The sequence below is a fragment of the Lepisma saccharinum genome, chromosome 27 (assembly GCF_977018435.1).
Source record: "Lepisma saccharinum chromosome 27, izLepSacc3.1, whole genome shotgun sequence".
Lineage (NCBI taxonomy): Eukaryota > Metazoa > Arthropoda > Insecta > Zygentoma > Lepismatidae > Lepisma > Lepisma saccharinum.
In genome coordinates this window covers 40316623-40340591 of record NC_139255.1, presented here as the reverse complement: position 1 = coordinate 40340591, position 23969 = coordinate 40316623, and the positions used below count along the sequence as shown (strand labels likewise).

At 35.3% G+C, this 23969-nt stretch overlaps 1 protein-coding gene across 2 annotated transcripts in view; it reads right to left on the bottom strand.

Moving 5' to 3' along the window:
• Positions 1–1164: 1164 nt before the first annotated feature.
• LOC145980346 (terminal nucleotidyltransferase 4B-like) overlaps positions 1165–23969 on the bottom strand; it is an 80397-nt gene continuing 57592 nt past the window's right edge. Inside the window, exons 4-9 of one of the 2 annotated variants that reach the window (XM_083113401.1) lie at positions 22608–22844; positions 21201–21347; positions 14440–14633; positions 13109–13550; positions 9145–9412; positions 1165–5371 (exon numbers count right to left, since the gene is read on the bottom strand). In XM_083113401.1, coding sequence (XP_082969527.1) covers positions 5085–5371; positions 9145–9412; positions 13109–13550; positions 14440–14633; positions 21201–21347; positions 22608–22844 — 1575 coding nt within the window. In that variant the 3' untranslated portion in view covers positions 1165–5084. The remainder of the gene's footprint in view (positions 5372–9144; positions 9413–13108; positions 13551–14439; positions 14634–21200; positions 21348–22607; positions 22845–23969) is intronic. The other variant, XM_083113402.1, reaches the window with a different exon arrangement.

The window sequence follows — 23969 nt, the reverse complement described above, 5'->3', positions numbered from 1 at the left end:
AATTACTTGTTAATGTTATCAAAAGATTTAATGTTCTAGGCTAATGTCCTGTTCTAAGAACTGCAATGCAATAGTTTAGTTGACTACTACATATCAAAATTTGAATGCACAAAAATCCTCCTCCCAGAAAGGAAATCACAAGTACACCACTGAGTGAGCATCCCCCACCCACCCAAGCAAAAAGCTTCATTCGCACACTGACTACTACTAATGTATAACAACTTACAATGTACTATCAGCAGCAAAGGTTAACAGTATGCATTTGTCCATTGTTATTGTCATCTGTTTCTGCTTTGTTCTATGGAATTGTACAGGGTGACAATTAATGAACTATAAGAAATAAAACAGTCATAATTTCTGAACGGTTCAAGTGATGATGTCCAAACTGCGTGGCTGGCCACAGGGCATGATGGGAATTCGTATGCGCATGCAACATGTTGATGTCGGCCATTTGCAAGTGAAAATGTCACGGTACAGCAGGCAGGCTGCCATATTCCCCGGATCTGAACACGTGACTCATTTTTGTGGGACAAGGTGTACAGAAATAACTCCAAAACCATTGCCGAGCTGAAAACTGCCATTCAGGAGGTCATCGACAGGATCGATGTTTCGACACTTCAGCGGGTCATGCAGAATTTTGCTGTTCGTCTACGCCACGTCATCGCCAGAGATGGCAGGCATATCGAACATGTCATAACCTCAATCCGAATGTCTGTAGTGCCGTTTACATGTGCAATACAGTTTGTGTACTAAGTGGTTTGTCACTAATTTCAGTTTTAATTCATATAGTTCATTAATTGTCACCCTGTACTTACCCTGGAGCAGAGGCTATTCTCTGCTTATTGGTGCTTTGTTTCAATTCTAGGACCCCACATTGCAGGGAACAAAATGAGTGACTATGGTGACAGACAATTTGCTTTCTAAGATATTTGCTGTTGGCTGTACCTTACTGTGATGTTACTTACATTAGCCTTCAGCAGGAGGTCATTATAAAACTATACTTCACATTACATAGAAGTAGTGTACATACGGAATTTGAAGAGTTAAAAAAAGACACATTTATAAAACAAACTATAACACATCAGTTGCATACTGATGAACACCACAGTAACAAATTGCAAATTATTTTATTAAATACTAGACAAGGTAATTATAAAAAGCATATTTTTCCGAAAGGAGTTTTATTGTTTCAAAAAAGGTACTACAATTTCTTCAGCTTGTGTCCATAATTTGTGTACAAAAGGTAAGAACAGTTTCTTGGGACAAAACAGCCTCAAAATATTTTTATTGCACAGATGACTCTTTACTAGGGATGTTTGAAACCTCCCCTCACACTGACAATTTGGAATCACACAAACAGGGTAAGAAATAAAAAGTTCATCATAACATACAAAAGTTTCACTTTTCCTTAACCATTTTGCTTGCAATTTATTTCACAGATGATACAACTAGCTCCATCTTAACTGAATCAGTCTTTGCTAATGAAATAAAGCAGAGATCTGGAAAAAAAAATCTTTAAAACATCACCTCCCTTACAAACCACTAAAATGGAAAGGGAACTTAAAATAGCTACAAGAACATTTAGAACAGTTTTGTAAGTAATTTCCATGGCAAACAAAGTGGCGTTCATCAAATAAAACAAGAAAACTTGAACCAAGATAAGCAAAGCTGAGAAATACAGAATTTAATTATTTGCAGGAAAGGGTTGCCAACTGATAGCTTCGAAACAAAAATAAAAAAATTGAGCTTCTTCATTAAATTATGATTTACAAAAACAACGTTTTTAATTTGTACACAATCGCATTAATTTCAAATACTATGAAACAAAATAAAAATAAAATAAACAAGAGAATATTCATGGTAGCTCATTTTCCTTTCTAATTTTCTGTCAGTCGGCACTTTATTATGGCACAATAGGATTACTTTGGACTTCAATTGAACTATGATGCTAGCAACATAATCACATGCATGTTACTCAAAGTTAGCAACCCTTAATGATCAGTATGAGAGATCTATTGGCTTCCCAAGTTAAACAAGTATATCTGACAGTGGAACAGAAATAGTGTAAAGAAATATCCACTTTAATATTTTATCATCACTGTTTTTATGAGAATATTTATATTAGATTTTATTATTTTATACTTTTTTTGTTGCAGAAAAAATCACATTAACAAGCATATTTTCAGTCAAACTTCTTACATAATATTCTTTTTTTGTTTTTTTTCTCTCTTTTTGTTTTATGAATGTCTGTGGGAAATATTACAATATTTACATGTTTCAAAATATTCAACTTTTTAATAGCAGCAGTAATAATAGATATAACTTTAAAGTCACAATCACTTAAAAAAAGTTAGTCATTTGCGATAGCAAGTACAATGCAACATTTTCTCTTCTTCTCTTGTTACATTCCCGAGTGGTTGTGTCTTGTCAGAATGGACTTTGTCAGATAACAGTTGAGGACAGACGTTTCCTATTGCAACAAGCAATCTCTAATGATACGTCCCATTGGCACAAGATTTCTAGCATTTTCAACAAAAAGATAAAACTATTAACGGACAAAGGCTGGAGTATAAAGGTGGGATTTTTTCTATACCACGGAAGACTCAACTGCAATACAAAATATTACCCACAGAAAAAATTTCTAACATCAGTATGCAGCAGGCCTCCACACATGACACACATGTGCATCAGCCTGGCCTCTTCAGGCTTAGTAACATCACATCAGCTCCCAACATTCACACTATATACAGATTGTATACATACATCTTTTTTTTTTGTTTTGTTTTTTCACACATCTCTTGTAACTATGACTACATTGTTTGTACCCTAATATTCAAAGGCATGTTTTTTTTTTCTTTATGTACATACACAACACACATATATAAAGATCCTCTTCTCATTTTTTTGAACTACTGTTTTCGTAATATATGAACATAATGTCGACATTAATTGGAACAAAAAAAAATTGAAAAACGTTCTGCAAAATTCTGACTTACTTGAAAACTATTTTTTTCATTTGTATTATCTCAAAAGTGTATCTATACAGCAAAACATGACCGAATGGACATATTGTTTTAACATTTTTTTCCATTATAACACTTAATGGGAATTTTTTAAAAAATGTGGAATGGACCAAATCAATCTAGATTTTCTTTTTTTTTTTACAGTTCTCAACAGCGAACACCAGTAACTTGATATGCAACATTACGACTCACGAAAATGCACATTTTGGTTACCTATATCCAAAATTTTAACTCCCCTCCCCCTGTTTCTCTTACATACAAGGAACACATGAATAATTGTATGACTACAATGAAATATTTGGCATAAGTGAATAGCACTCTTTGACTATTTAGTAGTCCCCTGGCACTGACGCTGTTCAACTTGGAGGACTGCCACATTAAACTTTGTGACTGATATCTCTTAATCTTGTTTCTTTATATATTTTTTAATGTTTTTACTTCATCCTAAGACACAGTTACAAATATGCACTATTAATTTTAGTACAGTAAAACATAAGATTTCAGTCACCATCACACCAGAATTCAAATGAGAAGTTACTGTTCAAGTTGAAGAATAAACTACATATTCTTTTTTTTTGCATATGTAATGTGTTCATGTACATACGTGTAAAGTTCAGTTGATTTTGGACTATTTGGTTATCACACTTAATTCCATACAGATAAAGAGACAGCACATTTATTTTGAGTTCATTTTTTGTTCCTACACATTCACAACATCCAATTTATTAGAATTCTTTTTTTAAAAACTTATTATGCCTATATCTTTCAAGTCACAACAATAATGGGAGAAATATCCCATGATAGCATTTATGTGTATGTGTGAACCTGTCTAAGAAAAACAGATTTTTTTTTTAAAAAAAAAAAGAATAAACTGTCCCTTTTATTAGTGGAAATGGCAACTGTAACGTTACTATTCTCACATAAATGCAGCTGCTGTTTCAAAGACTGAAATAATTTAGAAGAAAGTTTAAAATACTGGGTGAAACATTATTGTTGTCAATATAGAAGCGATATTTGGTGAATTGATTTACAAATAGTCTTCATTTTTCCTGAATATTACAGCAACTGTATCAATAAGGAGGAAAAAATTAAGGCATCAGATAATAATTTCAACAATGATGGCAGTGTTTTAAATATTACAGCCGAGTTTTTCTCTGCTTTCTGATTATCACAGAACAAACACTTGGGCTTGATCATGTTACATAAACAAAGCAATGTTCAAACCCAAATCACCGTCAAGAGCAGCAAAAATTACAGGGAAGTGACACGTAAAACTGCCAGTTATCATGGCACTTCTTAAGTAAATATGCATCTCCATCTAATGTGACAAACAAAATATAAAAACGTTTGTCTACTTTTCAACCTCTACAAAAATATTTCAACCCATCTTGGAGTTTAAATATCTTCATAATAATATTAAAGAACATCCACATTTTTATTTTTTCACCTTTCAAGGTTCATAAAGAAAGACAGACACAGAGGCACATATCAAGTGAACAGTCACTAGCATGGAAGGCAAATGTCTTTGTTAGTTTTGATAGTAACCACACACATTCGGAACACTGGAATTTAGACCAATGTGCTCACAACGTCATGCACACTTCTTGGCATTCACTCACAAATATGTCCACAAACACTTCAGGCTGCTTGTCTTCCTAACACACATGTACACATTGTATTAACACACGAGGGAAAGAGAAGAAGAAAAGGAAACAGCTCTTGTAAAGTTTTGCTGTGACGTTTCACTCTTCGATCAAGGTCATCACAAAAATGCCTTCACAGTCTGCCTCCTGGAAATGCTACTCTCAACAACAAACATCGCTTTACCAACATGTCAATCGCTTGACGCCAGCGTCAATATTTACATACAGAGCACATAGGTCCTGCCGGTGCCACAATAAGGTGGTGAGATGTCCGAAGCATTATCACCATCAATATACCCTATGAAAGCATCTTATAAACAAAATTCTTTGATCGCTCACAACCGCAACTACTGGCGAAAGGTTCTGTTAGGTTGGCAACCTGCATCATCCCTGCATTGTTACACCGGCCGGCTGACCATCATCGTCCTTGGTAACTACTCTTGCCACTATTGTCCCTTCTTCCACTTCCCGTATTCCCAATGTTTTTTCTACGTTTCCTACTTTGTTGATGATATTTAATCCCTGAGTTACTCTGGTTACCCACATTCATATTAATGTTACTTGGCATAGTGGATGACCCGGTTACCATGACAGGAACACCGTGGACTGAGTTGGTATTGTTTGCGCCGCTGCCAGCTCCCAGTGATGAGTAATTCCCTTTAGAGTTCTGGCTCCCACGGTAGTCCATATTGCAGTGCTGAGTGTCTGAAAGGAAAACACACTATAGTCATCTTTGCCTAGGAGTTTATGGTTTGTCAATGCATAATGCTGTGAAGAAGGTTTATTATTAATAATCATATACTGCATTCACACACAAAATTACACAGTGCAACCTCGATTTTACGTTTCTCAGGGGATACGGGGAAAATGTAAAATCCAGGAAAACTTCATAGCATTTTGCTACATTGGGACCAAGAAGATTTGTGTAGTATGTGGGAAAATTTAAAACTGCATTTATGAAGGGCCAGTGGAAAAAAGGGAGAATGTAATTTTCAAGCTGAGTATATACTTTTGAATGTGATCCTTTTCGTTGGCTTGCCTTCCTTGCAAGAAAAACATATTTCGCTACCAATTTTCATCATCAGTAAGTGCAAGAAATGAATAACTGGGATCTGAAATTACAAATGAAGTTTGAAAAAGGCAGGAAAAAACATGTGAAATGTTTCACTTTGCCGTGAGGCATGAGAACTACTGGATTCAGCTTGGTTATTCCATATTGATACACACAAACACATTCGTTTTTTATTGACGACTTCATCACAAGGGCAATTACATTCTTTTCACATCCATGGTTTCATCACAGACTACCTCTTCCTGATGAACCCGGTGGATTTTAGGAATTCTGAGTACATATTTGTAATCTGCTATAATGACATCTGTCTGATTATGAGAATGTCCTACGTTGTGTGATGCAGGATGTAATGTTCTATCATGCTTTGTTATTAGCTTTTAAAAAAAAGTTAATTACTAGAGCCACATATTTATGGTTAATAAAAGATCAAGATTTAAATACAAAAACTTGGCATATTTCAGGATCAAAGGCAGGATATAAAATGGCATTTCAGTGTTAAAATGTGAATAAAAACCTAAATTTGATTTTAAAATTATACTTATTACACAAAATTAACATTTCACTTCTAATAGCACATTTATATAGTTATCAGAGTCTTAAGTTTATTCCTGTGCAAAGGAGTTCATTTTTGCTTCTTAAATACTTAGAGCACAATTTATCAATTTTCCGTGATTTGCATATTTCAGACATCAGCATGTGCCAAGTCGGTAAATAACCCCTTTTTTTGTGTTTTAAGATTTTATTTCACATCATTTCGTGACAGAACATGGTAACACAATGCACCTTTCAAAAACATGATAAATTGACACTACAATGTGTTATATGACATTTTGTGCTTTCGTCAAAACCGAAATATACATGCCCCTAATAATTACATATTCCAGCACATTAAGTTTCTCCTGTTCAATATATCATGAATTTCTTCAGTTTTGATCTCTTTCCGTTACCAAAGTTAATAATAACTTGAGGAGAAAAGCAATGGAAAATACACACTTGATGTACAGATTGATTCTGAAGAACTAACTCCCTCTGTGGGGCGATGTTTTTGCTTGCTTTTACGTGACCTGCAGCTTGAGTCACTTAGCAGAAGCTACGGGCAATTCTTGCATGGGAAACAAGACTAACACCTTAATTTTGAAACAAGAAAAAACAAACAGCAGTGATGTGGCAGGTGATGATGTCAAAGTGATGCTTTCATCACTATAAAATGACGAAATTACGAATGTGCCGTGTCACTCATGACTGCACGTAATTATGCAAGTCAAAATGGAGGAGCAAAGTTTCTAATGCAAGCATTTACATATTGTGATGAGTTGTCCTGACTTTCAGAAGCTCCTTGTTTGTAAATGCTGCGTTCACGAGTGCAGAAGACTTTATAGAACCAGGTTCTGGTTAAGTCAGATGCAAACTATTAGTCTCTACCAGCAGCAATCAATTGTAGCAAATGTAGACAAATTTGAATACCCTATTAGACTAGAAGTGCAAGCTATTAACATGCTGATGAAAATTAGAGGACTTATTACATCTCTAGTATTGCACAACTTAATTATCTGCATTCAATTATCAAACTTTGTTCATTAAAAATAATACTAAAAATTTAAATAACACCTTAGAGACAAAATTAGGGATTGGTCAGATTAATTGGTACTTTACTGGTAATGTGGCAATACAAGCATATTGGTGAAACTACTAATAGAAACTAGTCATCAAAGGGTGAAAATTACTCACATTAACTGACAACCAATTTCATTACAGCCAATTGATAAAATAACATTTTAAAAGTGAAACTTGGATTTCTTCTTTTAAAAAAATATTATCCAATATCCCATATGACCATAGTCTGTCATGACATTTTTTCATTGAACACAAACATTATTTTTATGAAGATAATATATTGTCTTAATTATTGTACTATGTTTTTCAATAAATGCACACTGTAATTAAAGATAGTGATGTATCATAACATGAAGCTGAGAAGAAAACATGACCCTCAAACTGAATTATTTAATTTTTTTCACATTTCCAAAAAGGCAATCTTGAAGAAAAGCATTTGCAACTGGGCTACTTTGTGAGTACAATAAGAATTTTACTGGGCTAGGAAAAATAACAAAAACAATGCCTTCTCTTAAACCTGAACTGAAAAAAATTAGCTCAAAATGCAATGAAGGAAAAATCACAAATTGCAGTCACAAAAACAAAAAATACAGACTTGAGTGACCAATTCAGCCTTTTATACGGCATTCTCCAGATTGAAGGTGCATAGAAATTACTATACGAGATTGCAGAAATTTTCTCATAAAATGTCATTATATGATATGGACATATTTCATAATACATGTAATATTCATAAAATTTAGATTTTGTTTTGTTGAATCAAGACAGCAAACTATGATTGAACCACATATGTTGTAACTAGTATTTCTATTTGTTTTAGGTTTAATGAAGTGGGGGCTCTGATCCTGTGAACAACAAGTAAATTAATGATTTTCTTTTTAATTCCATAAACTAGACTACAAAAACTTACTTTTACCAACATTACTGGCCATTTTCCAACCCTGAAGCTGTGCCAGACTTGCTTACCTCACTGTTTACATACTCATTACATACCCACACACACTCAATCTCTCTCTCTCTCTCACTTGCTGTAAATATGTCTACAACTGTTGTGTAATTTAGCTGAAACTTTTAAGTAATGTACAATCTGATGAAATCTTTACTGGGGATGAGCCAGATACCAATCCTAAGTTAATCACAAAACTAATTTCTCCTCCACAATGTTATTGTTCAAAAAATGAAAATTAGGCATTTTGAGCAGTTTCAGATAATTAGACCCCGTGTGACAAGAATTCAGAAAACTGTTAACACTAGTATCAGACCAGTCCCAATCTCGACAGCTGACCTCTGTTGCAGATTGGTTAGGACAGCATGCTACAACACCAGGGGTCTCGGATTCAACTCCCGACCCAGACACATTTGCAAGTGTCCCTTCATCGATTTCATCATATCGTCATCACGATTAGCCAAAAGTGTCAGAAAAGCGATGCTAAACAACAAAAATTAAATGAAACCTAATCTTAACCCACCACAATTAACCTAGAAAATGTAATTTCTGGAGAAAATTCAGTAACAATAACTACTTTACCTATATGCACGCTGGAAAAACTGACCAACTTTTCATAAGCAAGGCTGACACATGTTGCATACATTACACCAATAAACAGCACACAGGTGACACATCAAATTTTGTTAAGAAGATGAGCAAATTTATAACAACATTGAAGAATGCAATTAAAACATGATTGAAGACTGATTGTAATCCTCTTAGTTACATGCAAATTAGTTAAGATAGTCAGATGATATTGTTTCTAAATTAAAAAAAAAAAAAAAATCAGACCATGGAAAATACCTTGGGAGCGGCGGTGCTTGGGCCATCCTATTCTGCTGCCCAAGTGAGGTGGGCTTCTGCCCTTACTGCAATGTGACTGAGGAGGACGATGGAAGTGAGCAGGGGGAAATGGTACTGGGGGGATGACTGGTCGAAGCTGATGCGCCAACTGAGGCACCATGGTCATGGGAAAGGGAGCAAGGAGAATGGGTCCTGGGGATGGACTGCTGTTGTTGTTAGGTGATCCTCCTCGACTAGGGTGACTTGGGTCCACGTTGGTTTCCGAGTCCTGTAGAATAAGATGAAGTGTCAAATGCTGAGGCACCTCAAGCCACCATTTTCTTTCTTTCTTAAACACACACCCGTACAGTAACACACCACTAGCTCACCAGAGTATACAGAGAAGGAAACTAAGCCAGCCATTCCAAAGAAGACAATCCAACAACCAATATAAGCTCCATAAAGTAATTTCTAATTCACACTTCGCATCAACATATTAAACACATTATCACCAATGGCCACACCATGCAATTGATACCTGTAACACATACTTAATTCAAGAGTCACTGAAGGTGGTTGGTGGCGTCACCACCAAAATTAATAGAACAATTAACAAGTCATTGTCACGGATGGAAATATTATATTAGTGCCTGTATTTTGTCCTAAATTCTTAACTTTCAGTACACAAATATGCTTGCCTTTGCACAAATAAAAGTTTCATGTTTTGCAACATAGAAACTTTACTTCTGCAATATTAAAACAGTGTTTACCACACCTATCATGAATGTTTGTGTGTGTTTTAGCATACTACAATCATGTGTAAATTCTATTCTGCTTAAACTGCTTATTTCAATTGAAAGTTCAACATGCATCTTTTGAAAAGATGCAAATTTTGAAAAGTTTATTTCACCATGTAATTCTGCTTCTGAATAACCAAAATATTGGCACTTGGCACCTCTCGTATATTGGCAAATCAATTCAAACAATACTTGCACTAATCCTACCAGCTGTCAACCGTAACCACTTTTCTTCTTCTTAAGAACAAAGCTGTTAGAAAAATCTGAATATTTAACAAATCCAGATCCATCCATCTGAACCATTGGAAGTAATAAGTTTTTCTTTAAATACATCTACCAACAAACATATTCATGCTGGGAAGAAAATAATATTTAAACAGCAAATATATAGAACATAATACGAGGCTATGATTTATAACTCCAAATTATGCCTTCTCTCTTTGAACCAACGGCTTTGACAAGAGTGTGATGTAATTAAAAAAGTAACTTCATAAATACACAATTCTGATGTTGACACATTGATGGAACATAAATATCCACATAAACAATAACAAAATTAAAAGCTGAAGGCGTAAAAAATTTAAGTATTTCATAAAAAAAAACATTAAAAATACACAAAGCACGATAAATTATTGCTGAAGAATCCTCCAAAGCAATTTTTTTTAAATTCTAAGAATCAGAAGTTTGTCTACTATTTGTGGAAACCCAATTCTAGGAAGACTAGTAATTACGCTTAGCACCTACAACCATGAACAAAACCTTGGGGGACTTTTACCCTGAAATTATTGCACAAACACTGACGATATGTGTGTGTGTGTGTTCTGAAACTGGACACATGTCTAACTAAAGCATCTACATCCTTCCTACATGATACTATACTGGAGTTTCTGCATGCAATAAGTAAAAAAGAACAAAAATTGAGCACAAAATACAGGTATAGTGCAAGAGCATATGAAGCAAATATAATAGAAATGTTCTTGACATTGGATACAAAAATATGCAGATACTACAGTCTCTTCTTCAGTTGAGTTGTCTGCAGAACGGCATCTTGTAAGTAAGATTGTATCTGCCGGCAAACTGGATGCATTACAGCATCCACAAAATGTTAGGTTCTAGACAAGCGATTGGATTAAAATCTTCATAAACTGATTTCATAGAATTATGAAGTACTTTGTGGTGTCTGCTAACAAATAGAAGAAACTTGAGTATAATGACATAGCCTGACTGCATGAAAAACATTAACAAAAATGTGTTACGTGTTTGGCACTTCAAAAATGTAACAAAATTTGATTACATTTGTGCTACGGATGCTAATAATTTTTGTTAGTGAAATAATCGACTTATATGCATTCACAAACATTTAAAACTTAATGGAACTAAAACACTTATAATTTTCTGATTAATTCATTGTAGTATTCACATGGAGTAGGACCACTTTTCGTGGAATGTCCCAAAGCTGTTTTCCCACACATATCACAGCATCTGTTATATTTCAAGATTAAGAATATTTTGAGAAAACTGTCAGAGTATGAATATTGAAAGCAAAGCAGTGCTCGAAGTTAAGGAGGATGCAGAGGATGATATCCCCCACCTGGCAAAATTATTGCAAAACGTATCCCCAGCTGTCTGACTGTCACCATGCTAAACCATCACTCCACCCCACTAAGATTTGACACTTCCAATCCAAGGACTGCAAGGAAGTACAGTGGAAACCTAATTTTATGTTGCAGGATTTTAATTTTACATTTCCCTGCATTATAGCGCCATACTTTATGGTAAAAATGGAGCAGAATGATGTAAAAATCTCCCATACTTTACATTTTAAGTTTTCCTCCCTTTGTCCCTTGAAAAACATAATACAATGAAGCCCTGACTTAACGTTCCTCAATTTTACATTATCCTGCATTATGCATTCAACTTTGATGGTCCCATGGAAAACATAAAATCAAGGTTTCACTGTACTCACTTATCTGTGAAATTGGTTTTCATGTGATCTAATTTCAGTGCACACTGCCACAATCCTCTCAAGGACATGTCCAGAGATGCTCTTGAGAGAATGGTAGCAGCAGTCACCAAATTACTAGGAAGAAAACACAAAGTTTTGCAGGTAAATTAGTACTTTGTTTCAGTATATTAATTTTGTTTCAGTATATTAATTTGGTATCATGTCTTTCATTCCCCAAAACATGAAAGCCCTTGAAGATAAAAACATGAGATTTGTAGTCTAACATTCTAATGAGAGGAAACAAAACTTTCCAATTTTATTATTTTTCTCTTATCTTTAACGGATAACAGTTAAAAATGAATTAAGAAGATTCATTATGATAATTAAGAATAAATTAAGACAATAATTTATATTTAAGAACCAGGATGATGAGAAAATTTGATTAAAAATGAGTATCTTAGTAGTATTCAGGTTATTTATAATTATCATAATCCAGAGTAGTTACTTTTTGAAGGCTCTGTAAAATTAAGTGGCAATCTGACCCCCAACAAGGAAGGTAATTAGAAAATAGCTCTAGCACAGAGAAAAATGAATTTACAAAATGAAAAAAATCATAGCTTGGGGAAGAATTCAACTCAAGACTGATATTTTCTATCATACCCCTAGTCCAACTATAATTCCATAATAAATTTTCAATTCGCAAGAGATTCGTCTGGGTGACGAATGCTATTTCTAACCAGCACTTTAGGCACTGTGACAGCATAATGGTTGCTTTATAATCCAGGTGTTTTCAGGTTGGACTCCTAGTGGATGCACTTCCAGTTTAATTTTTGATCCAGTCCTGATTATCTTGTCTGTGCATAAAAGTGCGTTTCAAAAGTAAATCTTTGTAACTGACACCTTCAGGTCGAAAAATTTTAAATAAGGTGGTCAGGAAATTTTTAGTATATTCTTTCAGATCTTACCATACGGTTTCAGCTATTCATTACATTTGGAGTTTCTTGGTTTGATTGGGAACAATATTTACCAGACTGCACATAACATGAAATACAATGAATATGATAAACTAGATGTGGTAATTAAATTGGGTATTTTAAGCTTCACTGGTTTCTCTCTATGCAAAAACCCCCACCAATAATAATAAAACTTAAAAACTGGTTATAAAAGAGTGATGAAGCGACAACAGCTCTCCACATTCAAGATTTCACTGCACACATACACGTACACAGAAATATGCACTCACCGTGTCACTGGTAACACTACTATTGGAACTTCCAGCCACACTTTCCGGCGTCGAGCCAGAACCGTCACTACACGTTGCCGACGACTCTGAAGACAAATAGTCATTGTCATGTCGAGGGACTGATGGATATGACATTGGGGCATTCACTGGCACTGAAAGGGGCAACTGGAGCATTGACATATGGACAGAGACTGGAATCGCTGGATGATTTCCCGTCATGGTATGCAGTGGCACCGTGTTCGGCACTAGCACCGGACCCGACATGGACACAGAGACAGGTGGTGGGGATGTTAACGATGGTAACGTTGTCACTTCCGTTGGCGTTGTAGATGATGGCTCAGACTGAGTCATTTGTGGCTGATTGGGTATCGGAAAAAGGTCTTGTATCCACTGGCGATATTCTATCACCTCATCAGTTATCCGTATTACCCGACCCAATATACTGGTAAAAACAAGGGAGGAAAGAGAAAAGGAATTAGGTAATGCACTCTATTCAACACAACTAAAAAATTTATCAGAAATGATTCTTAGTAAATTTTTAAATTTCCCAAAACATTTTTCTGTCAATAGAATCAACATTTAATAACATACACAAGTGATTCACACAATACATCATTGTACATCTAATACACAGTGGAACCTCAATGTTTACATTTCTCGGGGAAGCGAGAGGAAAAACTAAGAGCAAATGTAACATCCAGGAAAATATTATAACATTATGTCCTATTGGGACCATGAGGATGAATGTGTAATGCTGGATAATGTAAAATCCAGGATCATAAAATTGGGGTTCCACTGTATACTGTAACTAACATCATTCAATACAATGTATCAATACTGAAAAATGGTTCAAAAATTACAACAGTAACTACTCTAACAGTATGTTTTCCGAGTGACCTGCACTGGTTGCCGTGACTGTAATAATGAGATATGACACTTCAAAATGGGCGAGGGATAACATTGAGATGGACCTAAAGGAAATTGGCAAGGATGGAAAAGATTGGATTGATCTTGCCCAGGATAGGGACAGATGGAAGGCTTGTGTTGCTACAACCATAAACATTCGGGTTTAAGAAGGCTAGAGAGTGAGTTAGTCACACTTCAGTCCCAAGAATGTACGTTTAACACAAAATACTCTGATATGTATATGATACTATAATATGTACCAGATCAAGAAACTAGACTAGCAATAACTGGGAAAAACTATGGAATTAAAGTAGGTGTTGTTGGACAAAATGTACTTGCATTACTATTTTCGAAGTAGCTGTAATAGCAACAGCAGCCGTGTTTGCAAAGAAAAATTGTTATGTTTAAAAAGCAGAAGTACGTACCTATATTTATTTGCATCATTAATAGTAGTGTTCAGTGGATTCACTGCCTGAGTGAGAACAATGTATGCATATTCAAATGCCTGCTTTACATGCAGTGCTCCATAAGAACTTCGTCCAATGTCATTGCCAGGAGTTAGAGGATCCTCTATGCATAGCAATGAAGGGCGATGCCCATCGATCATGTCTTTTTGAACCTGAAAGATTACATTAGGTTGTTCACAAATATCTTGTACAAATACATGAAAAAATGATTGGTTACTAAATTGCACATAGTAAATACAGACATTAAGCTGATAGAAAGCCTTTTCTAGGGCTGTTACTTTTATCTGATAACATTTTCAAATTCAAGGACTGATACTGCTTGATATTTTCCCGAGTCAGATTATCTCATGAACTGATTTGCTTGTTTATTTTACTTTGCTTTTCTGCCACAGGGATGACACAACACGAAGGGTAAAATGGTGAGAGAAAATTCTTCCAAGTCTAATTACCCTATAAGTAATGCAAGATGTATAATTTTATTTAATTTTCATGAACATTGTGTGGCAACAGTGAATTTCATAATTAAATTACATCGAAGCAAAACTCTCGCAGGTAATTGCAATGGAATATATTCTGAATACAACTTCTAGTTGTTAGAATGGTCAAGCAATACTACTGGTATCCAAAGGTATTAGTAAGAGCATTGACAATAGTATGAGTATCAGTCCAAAGTGGTGTTGCCTTGCCCTTAGTACCTTCATATTCTACAACTGGGACCTTTGAATTACAGTATATGTAAGGTCTTCCACATAAAAATTAAAACCAGTTTGCTTCGATTTGTTCACTATCTACATTTCAAAACTTGTATATGGCTAACCATAAAGGACAAAATTACAGTAATTTTTAGTGAAAACATGGCCGAGTTCAGGAAGGCATATCTTTCCATTAGTTCTCATTGTTTAAAACAAACATACCCTTATTGTAGAAAATAATATTTAGAAACTTGCGGAAAACCAATTTTCACTACAAATTGAAGATTCCCTGACTTTGTAGGTTTTTACAAAAAGGTCCCCATCACTTTAGTAAGACCAATTTTCCTACGTGATTTAAAGATCATAAGGACCCTTGTTACCAATAAATACTAATCTGCCATTTCTACAAATATATTAGCTTGCTATAACCATAAAGTAAAGTAAAGTGCTACTCTGTGCTTTGCATAATGCCATGAAGCCATATAGGGGGTGTGGAAATAGGGCCCCACACTTTCTTGATCACGGCAAAAGGTGGGAGTGATGTGATCAGCCACACACCCCTGGCTGCCTTTACCCCCCAGTTTCCTCCAGATACCCACTTTGTACGACACTGGGTGGGTACGGGAGATGCTTGAACAGGTGGAAAAAATCCAGATTCTCCCCCACCTGGGATCAAACCCGGGTCTCTCGCATAGTAGTCAGATGCCCTAATGACTGAGCTACCGTGGCACTTGCTATAAAAATACAATTTAAAAACAAAGCCCAAAAATTTAGCAATCAAAACAACTAGGAATGCATCAAATGAATCAGTTAATACTGTACATATATTCCTCTTTAAATACAATAGAAAGTAGAAACATGATTATATGTCCTTCAGAAGCTTGTACAAACATAGGCAAAAGTACTAGTAGGTAAATTATCAACACAATGTTCATTTATTCTTTTTTCTGCAACGAACTGAAACACAAATGCAAGAAAGCATAGGATAACTTCTACTTCTGAATCAGCAAACTTCCATTTCTTAAAACAGAATGTAAAATAAAAATGACCGAAATAGCTACGGACAATTTGCCTACTGTTACTTTTTCTGCCACTTATTCCTAATGAACTAACAATGTTGGAAAAATATTTTTTAAAAAAACCTGAAAAATCTTGTTAGGAACAGACTGTATTATCCAAGAAAGCATTAAATCTATGAACATAAAATCAAGGTTGCACTATATATTCAAAAGTAATTTACTAATTCAACTTTTCTGTAACAACCTCCAGCTTACTACAAGATATGAAATTTACACATCTATTTCATTTGTTGATTATTCTTTCAATACACAAACAATACTTATAATATTGAAAATAGTGTCAGTATTCCAAGAGATGTTAGATAAATTGATTTGTTACCAAAAACCTTTTCAAGCAGGATCAGAATTTACCAGGCAATAGCAACATGCTCCATAATATAATGCAAAGTTGGTGTTTTGCAGATCATTACATCTGCCAAATTCCATATTCATTGATTTAGTTTATTTCTGAGTTATCAATATTGGATTACAATTTGATTCATGTAGGTAGACATATACTGATCAAAGAGATGGTCATTAAGATAATACAGTCAGATACAACGAAACCTCGATTTTACGATCCCGGATATTACATTTTCCCGCATTATGCATTCTCCCTTGATGGTCCCAACATAGTTATGTGTTATAAAATTTTCCTCGATTTTCGATTTTCCCACATTTTTAATTTTTCTTTCAGCTTGGTCCCCTGAAAAACGTAAAATTGAGGTTCCACTGTATATTATATACTCCTAACTAATGAGAAATTAGTCAAGTAGATTTTTGCACAGAACTTGATGTCATTTGTCTCGGCATATATATATGTTCCTGTTAATAAAAAGGCTGCCAAGATTATACAGAGTTTTCTTTCATTAAGTCTGATGATAGAAACTTTGTTTGCGTGATGCTGATCAAGTTTTTGTAAGTATTACAGCATTCTCCAGTGCTCTATATTCCTCAAGAAAACAAATATGTTCTTTCCAGCACACACTGTTAGTTTTTCCTAAAATATATTATCACTATTCTCTATCCAACAACTTCAATACAGCAGTTACATTGAGTGGAATGGCTATATGGAATGCACTATATTCCTATGTGCAAGATTCCTACAGAGCTTTGATTGGAACAACCAATACGATTGATTCTTCCTCAAAGCAACATGTATTTGTTCAAATTGGTTTTTCTTACAGCAGACATATATCAGTGTAGAATACTAGATTATTATATAGTGCAATTTCTTGTCTTTTGGCTGATTTTAATTTTAATGTTTCTAACTTGATCATTTCCCAAGATAGATATATAGATTGCCGACTCCTGTGGTTTATGACAAAAGACAATTATATATCAAGTTAACCCTTTCCCCATTGTAAATACAGGGTGTGTTCCATTTACAATGCAAACCGCAGTTGGGGATAGTACAACTTTTGAACCGGAAGTGGTACACATATAATCCTTACACCAAATTGAAGCCTTGTTAATGCATATATTTTCAAACTGGGGAACAATGATTGGATTTCATTAGTGTCCACGCAGTGTTGTCAGATGTAATGGAAAGTACAAATGAAATTTTTTACAAAGCATGAAAAATGGAACGTAACACAAATAACACAAATTTACGGACATGCCGACGGTAATTTTCAGTTTGGTTAGGTGGATTAGCTCGACATCTATGGCAGTGAAAAAAGAAATGTTCATTTCTACAGATAGCCAATCGGATGAGGAGTATTTAAGGGGGAACTAGGAAAATCGTTGTTTTTAGAAATTAAGACTGTGAATTGGCAACACTAGCCATGGTAGCTCAGTCGTTAGGACATCTGACTACCATGTGAGACACCGGGTTTGATCCTGCCGGGGGAGCACTGGGATTTTTTCCACCTGTTCAAGTGGCTCCGGCGCCCACCCAGCATCGTATAAAGTGGGCACCTGTAGGAAACTCTGGGGGGTAAAGGTGGCTAGGGGCATGGTACTCATCACATCACCCCCACCTTCGGCTGTGATCAATAAAGTGTGGGGCCCTAACTCCACACCCCTATATGCCTCCATGGCTTGGTGCAAAGCACAGGGGAGCACTTTACTTTTTTACTTTATTGGCAACACTGCTGGTGTTTCAGTGCCACAAAAGGTGTGTTTCAAAACTGTGTACATTATGCTTTTACTGAAAACAACAATAAAAACTGAAATTTTCATGAAAATAGTGTTATTTACATGCATCAGGAATGGAATTTTCAGCTTTACAGCAGATACTGAAAGTGCCCGCAGTTTTCATCCAAAAAATGTAATCTCATCACATGGTTGCCAGGTGCATGTAACACTATTTTCATGAAAATTTCAGTTTCTTTTTTATTGTTTTCAGTAATTGCATAATGTATACAGCTTCGAAACACACCTCTTGTGGCACCGAAACACCAGCAGTGTTGCCAATGCACAGTCTTCATTTTTAAAAACAACGATTTTCCTAGTTCCCCCTTAAAGATGCCTCATCCGATTGGCTATCGGTAGAAATGAACATTTCTTTTTTCACTGCCATAGATGCCGAGCTGATCCACCTAACCAAACTGAAAAATACCATCGGCATGTCCGTACACTTGTGTTATGTGCAATTTTTCATGCTTTGTAAAAAAAAATGTCATTTACACTTTCCGTTACATCTGGCAACACTGCGTGGACACTAATGAAATCCAATCATTGTTCCCCGGGTTAAAAATATATGCATGAACAAGGCTTCAATTTGGTATAAGGATTGTGTGTGTACCACTTCAGATTCAAAAGTTGTAAATGGAACACCCATTATATTTCTACATTTCTCCCTAGTGTGAACAGATGTAGGTTCTTAGTTTTGAGTCATTATACCGTGCATCCATTTCGATCTGCAGCCGAGAGATCGGGAGAAGCGTGGCGGGCGGCGCTGACGGAGATGCCGACATTTGCGGCCTGAAATGCCCGCTTATTTTTATGGACATATGCAGCCATTTATATAAATATTGCAAAACGAGCACTAACCTGTGTTATAAGAGTATGGTTTTAATTTTAGTAGCTTAGTGACTGTATGTGCCGATGATTTTGACACGCCCACCTCTTGTGAAACACGGCGTAGAGGTTTGTTTGGAGAACGTTCTAACGCTGCACCAATATCATCGAGTTTTGCTTCGGTTAGAATCCGTCGTTTTTGCTTAGGTGTTTTAAAATTTAACGAAACAGTTTCTCGTAATTTAAGGACAAGATGTCTAACCGTATCTCTGTGTGGAGTTGAAACGCATGGGAATTTCTGTACAAATTACCTACACACGTCTCGACACGAGTTTGTTTTCACGTACGTGTCATACATAAAAAATCTTTGTTCTAACGTGAATCTTGCGGCTGGCATTCCAATCATCTCACTGACACGTCACACATACACACTACAATAACACAAACAAGTAACTGCAAGTAACCAAGAATAACACTCTTGCGCACAGTACGAAATTAACACGCTCTTGGTTTACATTGCTCGCCACTATATTTACAACTCTGTCTTCATCTAGTCGCGAAGGAATAAAAAACTCGAGCTCGGATATTTCGGATTGCAAGGAAGCTCACGAAAACCATTCACTTTTATCGGTTTCGTCTGCAGTGTAATCCTGATTCAGTGTTGCACATTCGAAACCTCCAAACGATTCCCATGGCCACAAAACTCTTTCAAGGATATAAACTTAAACAGGATGTTACTGGTCAAAACTATGATTAAAATGCTTTATTATCTGTGGCTCTTAACATCGTTTCTATAGCGTATTTATTTGTGTATATAAGAGCAGAACTTGGATGAATTACAGAAGAACTTTTGCGTGTTATAACACAGGTTAGTGCTCGTTTTGCAATATTTATATAAATGTCTGCATATGTCTATAAAAATAAGCGGGCATTACAGGCTGCAAATGTCAGCATCTCCGTCAGCGCCGCCCGCCACGCTTCTCCCGATCTCTCGGCTGCAGATCAAAATGGACGCACGGTAGTATCATGCACATGTATCCATGGTACTTGCAGATTTCTTGCTGTAAACAGTTAGCTCAGTTCATAACTTACTCAATTGATGGCAGCACAGTTTGTTTCTTTTCTGTAGTTTTGCTTCAAAGACACACACTCGAAATTATATTCAGCATTTTCTTGACATCACACTACAATTTATTTCTTCTATTCTTCATGCCATAATTTTTAACATATGCAATACATAATTAGCATATAGTCTCTTCCGAGATCAGTTTCTTCTGCTTGGACTGAACTTGTGTTCGATTGCAAAATTGGCACACTTGTTGCTCGGAAGCAATATATAAGTTGATAATTTTATAAAATAAAATGTTATATACTGGCATAAATATCGGTCTTCCACTGAATGTCTATAAAAATTTGGACACTTGAAACATTTTTTTGTGCATTTTGCGATGGTATCAATGCCAGATTTTACACCAAAGCAACATGTGCCACATGTGACGTGAGCATATCATCAATCAAATGCATACTTGCGCTGTGCAATACATCAAAAGGGTTAAGGTATCCTTTCCCCGGTGCTCAGTGCTGGCAATATAAGCTTAGGAGCTTTCATTTGTAACTGACATGTCTAGAACACTATACCAATTGCTAGCTCTCATAGTTTCCGAGATATTGTCAAGTGATAGAGACGGAAATACATTATTCTCACATTGGGTATTATTTGTCAGCTTCCTCTATCATTACCATAAAAATGAATACTAATTCTGAGAATAACATTTTATGATTGTGACTGTATACTACCTACCTTCAAGGCAGGACAGGATTTTTCAAGTCAATAAGCATTGTGCACATTTGCGAAAATAAGATGAATTTAGTGTTGTGTAGAGATAGGAAGTCAGTCCAAATGTTGCCTATGATTCTCTGCTATAACTGTTAGCGACGTAACAATTACCTACAGAAGCAAATCGAGCAGATGGTAAAAAGATTACATTCACACACTTACACCTACCTCCTCCTTCGAAATGTAAGCACCACCGTCTTTTACCCTGATACCTGTCTTAAGGTAATTGAATTGCCTCCCATACAATTCAAAGAATTCAATGAGCAACACGCCGAGATTTGCTTCTGGCAAGTACGCATTTTGTCGTGGATGTAACTGCACATGGAAGAAAAAAAAAACATTACCACTTGAAATGGTCACTAGCTACCTTAAATAAATTTCATGCATGAAATATCTTACACCACTGAAAAGAACATTACATTGTTGCTTTAAAATTACACTGCAATACTTGCATGTTATAAAACTATGCGAAATGGGAGCTAACAAGGAAATGCTCGATACTCGCCAGACAATACAAAGCAAAAATATTTCACTACTTTTCTGCATCTTCAGTGTTGGAAAAACAGACGGCCATTTAAGAGTTTTTAAAAATGTAACATTAACTCAACACAAATTGTAGTTTCCTTGTTTACATTGACAGGGAGGCAAAAGATATGATGAAGTGTAAGAACACGTGATAAAAGATTTCACTTGGTATCAATTTCAATTTCTAAATTCTTTATATTACTATTCAATTCTTGAACACTGTTAAAATTTATATCTCTAAATTTTCATTTTATGGACACCACCAAAAACTGACATTACTTTTCATCAAGCATCAAGTATATTTGAACTTTGAGAAAACTTCTTTGGGCTCTCAAGAAAAACCCACACAACTACGTAACACATAAATTACCACTAAAAGAGATTATCCTTTTATGCATCATGCAAATCAAATGTGAAAGGGGAAGACTCCGTAACATTTAGAAGGCAGTTACTGGTGTTATTTTCTAAATATTCCCTTTGAATAAAAACAACTTATGCACATAAATCCCAGTCTAATCACTACATAAAAAAAGAGCATTCATTAATTCAGGCATTATGAATAAAAATCGGAGGGCAAAGAAATATTTTCGACTTCTATAAATAAATGTGGAAACGAGTTTCAAGTTTGGAAACACTTGTGTGTCACAGAAGTATTAATATGCAAGAAATTATGTTGAGTTGATGTAGGGGTATACGCATCCATCACATTTATTTATTTATTTATTGTTTGACTTTTTTTAGGAATTAAACCATGCCTTGATCCTTATAGACAAACATGACTTGTCCTATCATTACCGAAAGTTTTAAATTCCACAGGTAAGAAGAATTTTTCTCCCTTGTGGTGTTTATCCCCATTTGTCAGATATCATGCTAGGTGAAAAATTTTCAAACAGCGCCATGCAAATGTGAAAAATCATAAGCAAAATTCTAGGAGATTACATGGGATAGTTGCAATGAACAACTTTAAATTGCAACAATATTCAAATATTGGCATCAGTAGCAATACTGGCACTGGTATGAATACGAGTATGAAGTGATATAGATACATACCTGTAGAAAGCTTACTGTGAGCAATATGAGACTATATGAACTGATGCCTCCTGTAAACACCTCGTTGAGGTCCCTTTGTAAGAGGAACTGTTTGAGAACTAGAACTAGTTTGGAGAGAACTGGGAACGACTTCTTGAATTCTTTAATGAGCTCAGCAGATTTCACTCCATTGCTCATGTTGAAGCTGATATCAACCTTAACTTCGGACTTCTTGTCTGTCAGTTTTATAATTGGCACCTACAGGAACACATTTTATTAGTACGGCTAGACTTTTTGACCTAAAAATCAGCAAAAATATGTCAAATAAAGACATAAAAGTTCCATGAATATACAAAGCAAGAGAAACAAGTAAAAAAAAAAGTATGAAATTTTAAAAGTACATAAGGACTATTTATTTCATTCCAAATATCAATACCACATGCTATGCTGGGAAATTTTCACAATTCTTGTTAGTTAACTTTGATCGCAAGATGTGATGTTCAATGACTACTAAATGAAAATTTTATTTCTACTTTGATTGACATAAGAAAAGCAAATTTTATCCACTTCAGAAACAGCACAGTGTAAAAAGAAAAATGTGCTTAACCCTTAAGTGGGCGCGTGGTGAACCTAGTTCACCACAGCTCATATGACTAAGCATAATGTTGCCAAAAAAAAAATTTCAACAGTCTTAATTTTTCTAATCTTCAACAACATGATTGCAATCAAATATAAATGATAAAATTGTAACTTAACATCTTGATATGAATACTGCATTTTTTTGAATGTGTATTGGTGAACTATGTTCACCACGCATCTACTTGTGTAACTTTATTTTAAACTACTTTTTTTTTTTTTTTTTTTTTTTTAAAAAAATGTTTGCTGGTGTTTGGTATGTGTCTGACATCTAGTGGAGTTTTGCTGCATTGGAGTCATATAGTGCTGCTTTGAGAAGACCAAAGGCGTGTCTGCGGTACAAGCTGATTTGTAATTTAAACTTTGCAACTTCATTTGCTTCAAGGAATAAAGCTGTTTCCGATGCTAACATTGGAGCTCTGTTAGATGAAAGTGATAGTGATGTGAACATACAAAGTGATGACAATGTCAGCGATCACTTTTCTGTGAGTGAACATGACACATTAGTGAAATTGAAGGACATGACGACAGCAAAGATGACAGTGCCGATTCTGATACTCTCAATAAATCAGGTAGTGAGATACCTGACTTTGGCTCATCAGGTAACACTGTTCAATCAAATGAAGATGAAAAGGATCTACCTTATTACGTTGCAAAAGATGGAAAAACAAAGTGGCTGAAAGATCCTCCACCAAAAGCCAGAACCCCAAGACGAAACATTGTAATGAACCTTCCAGGATTAAAAGT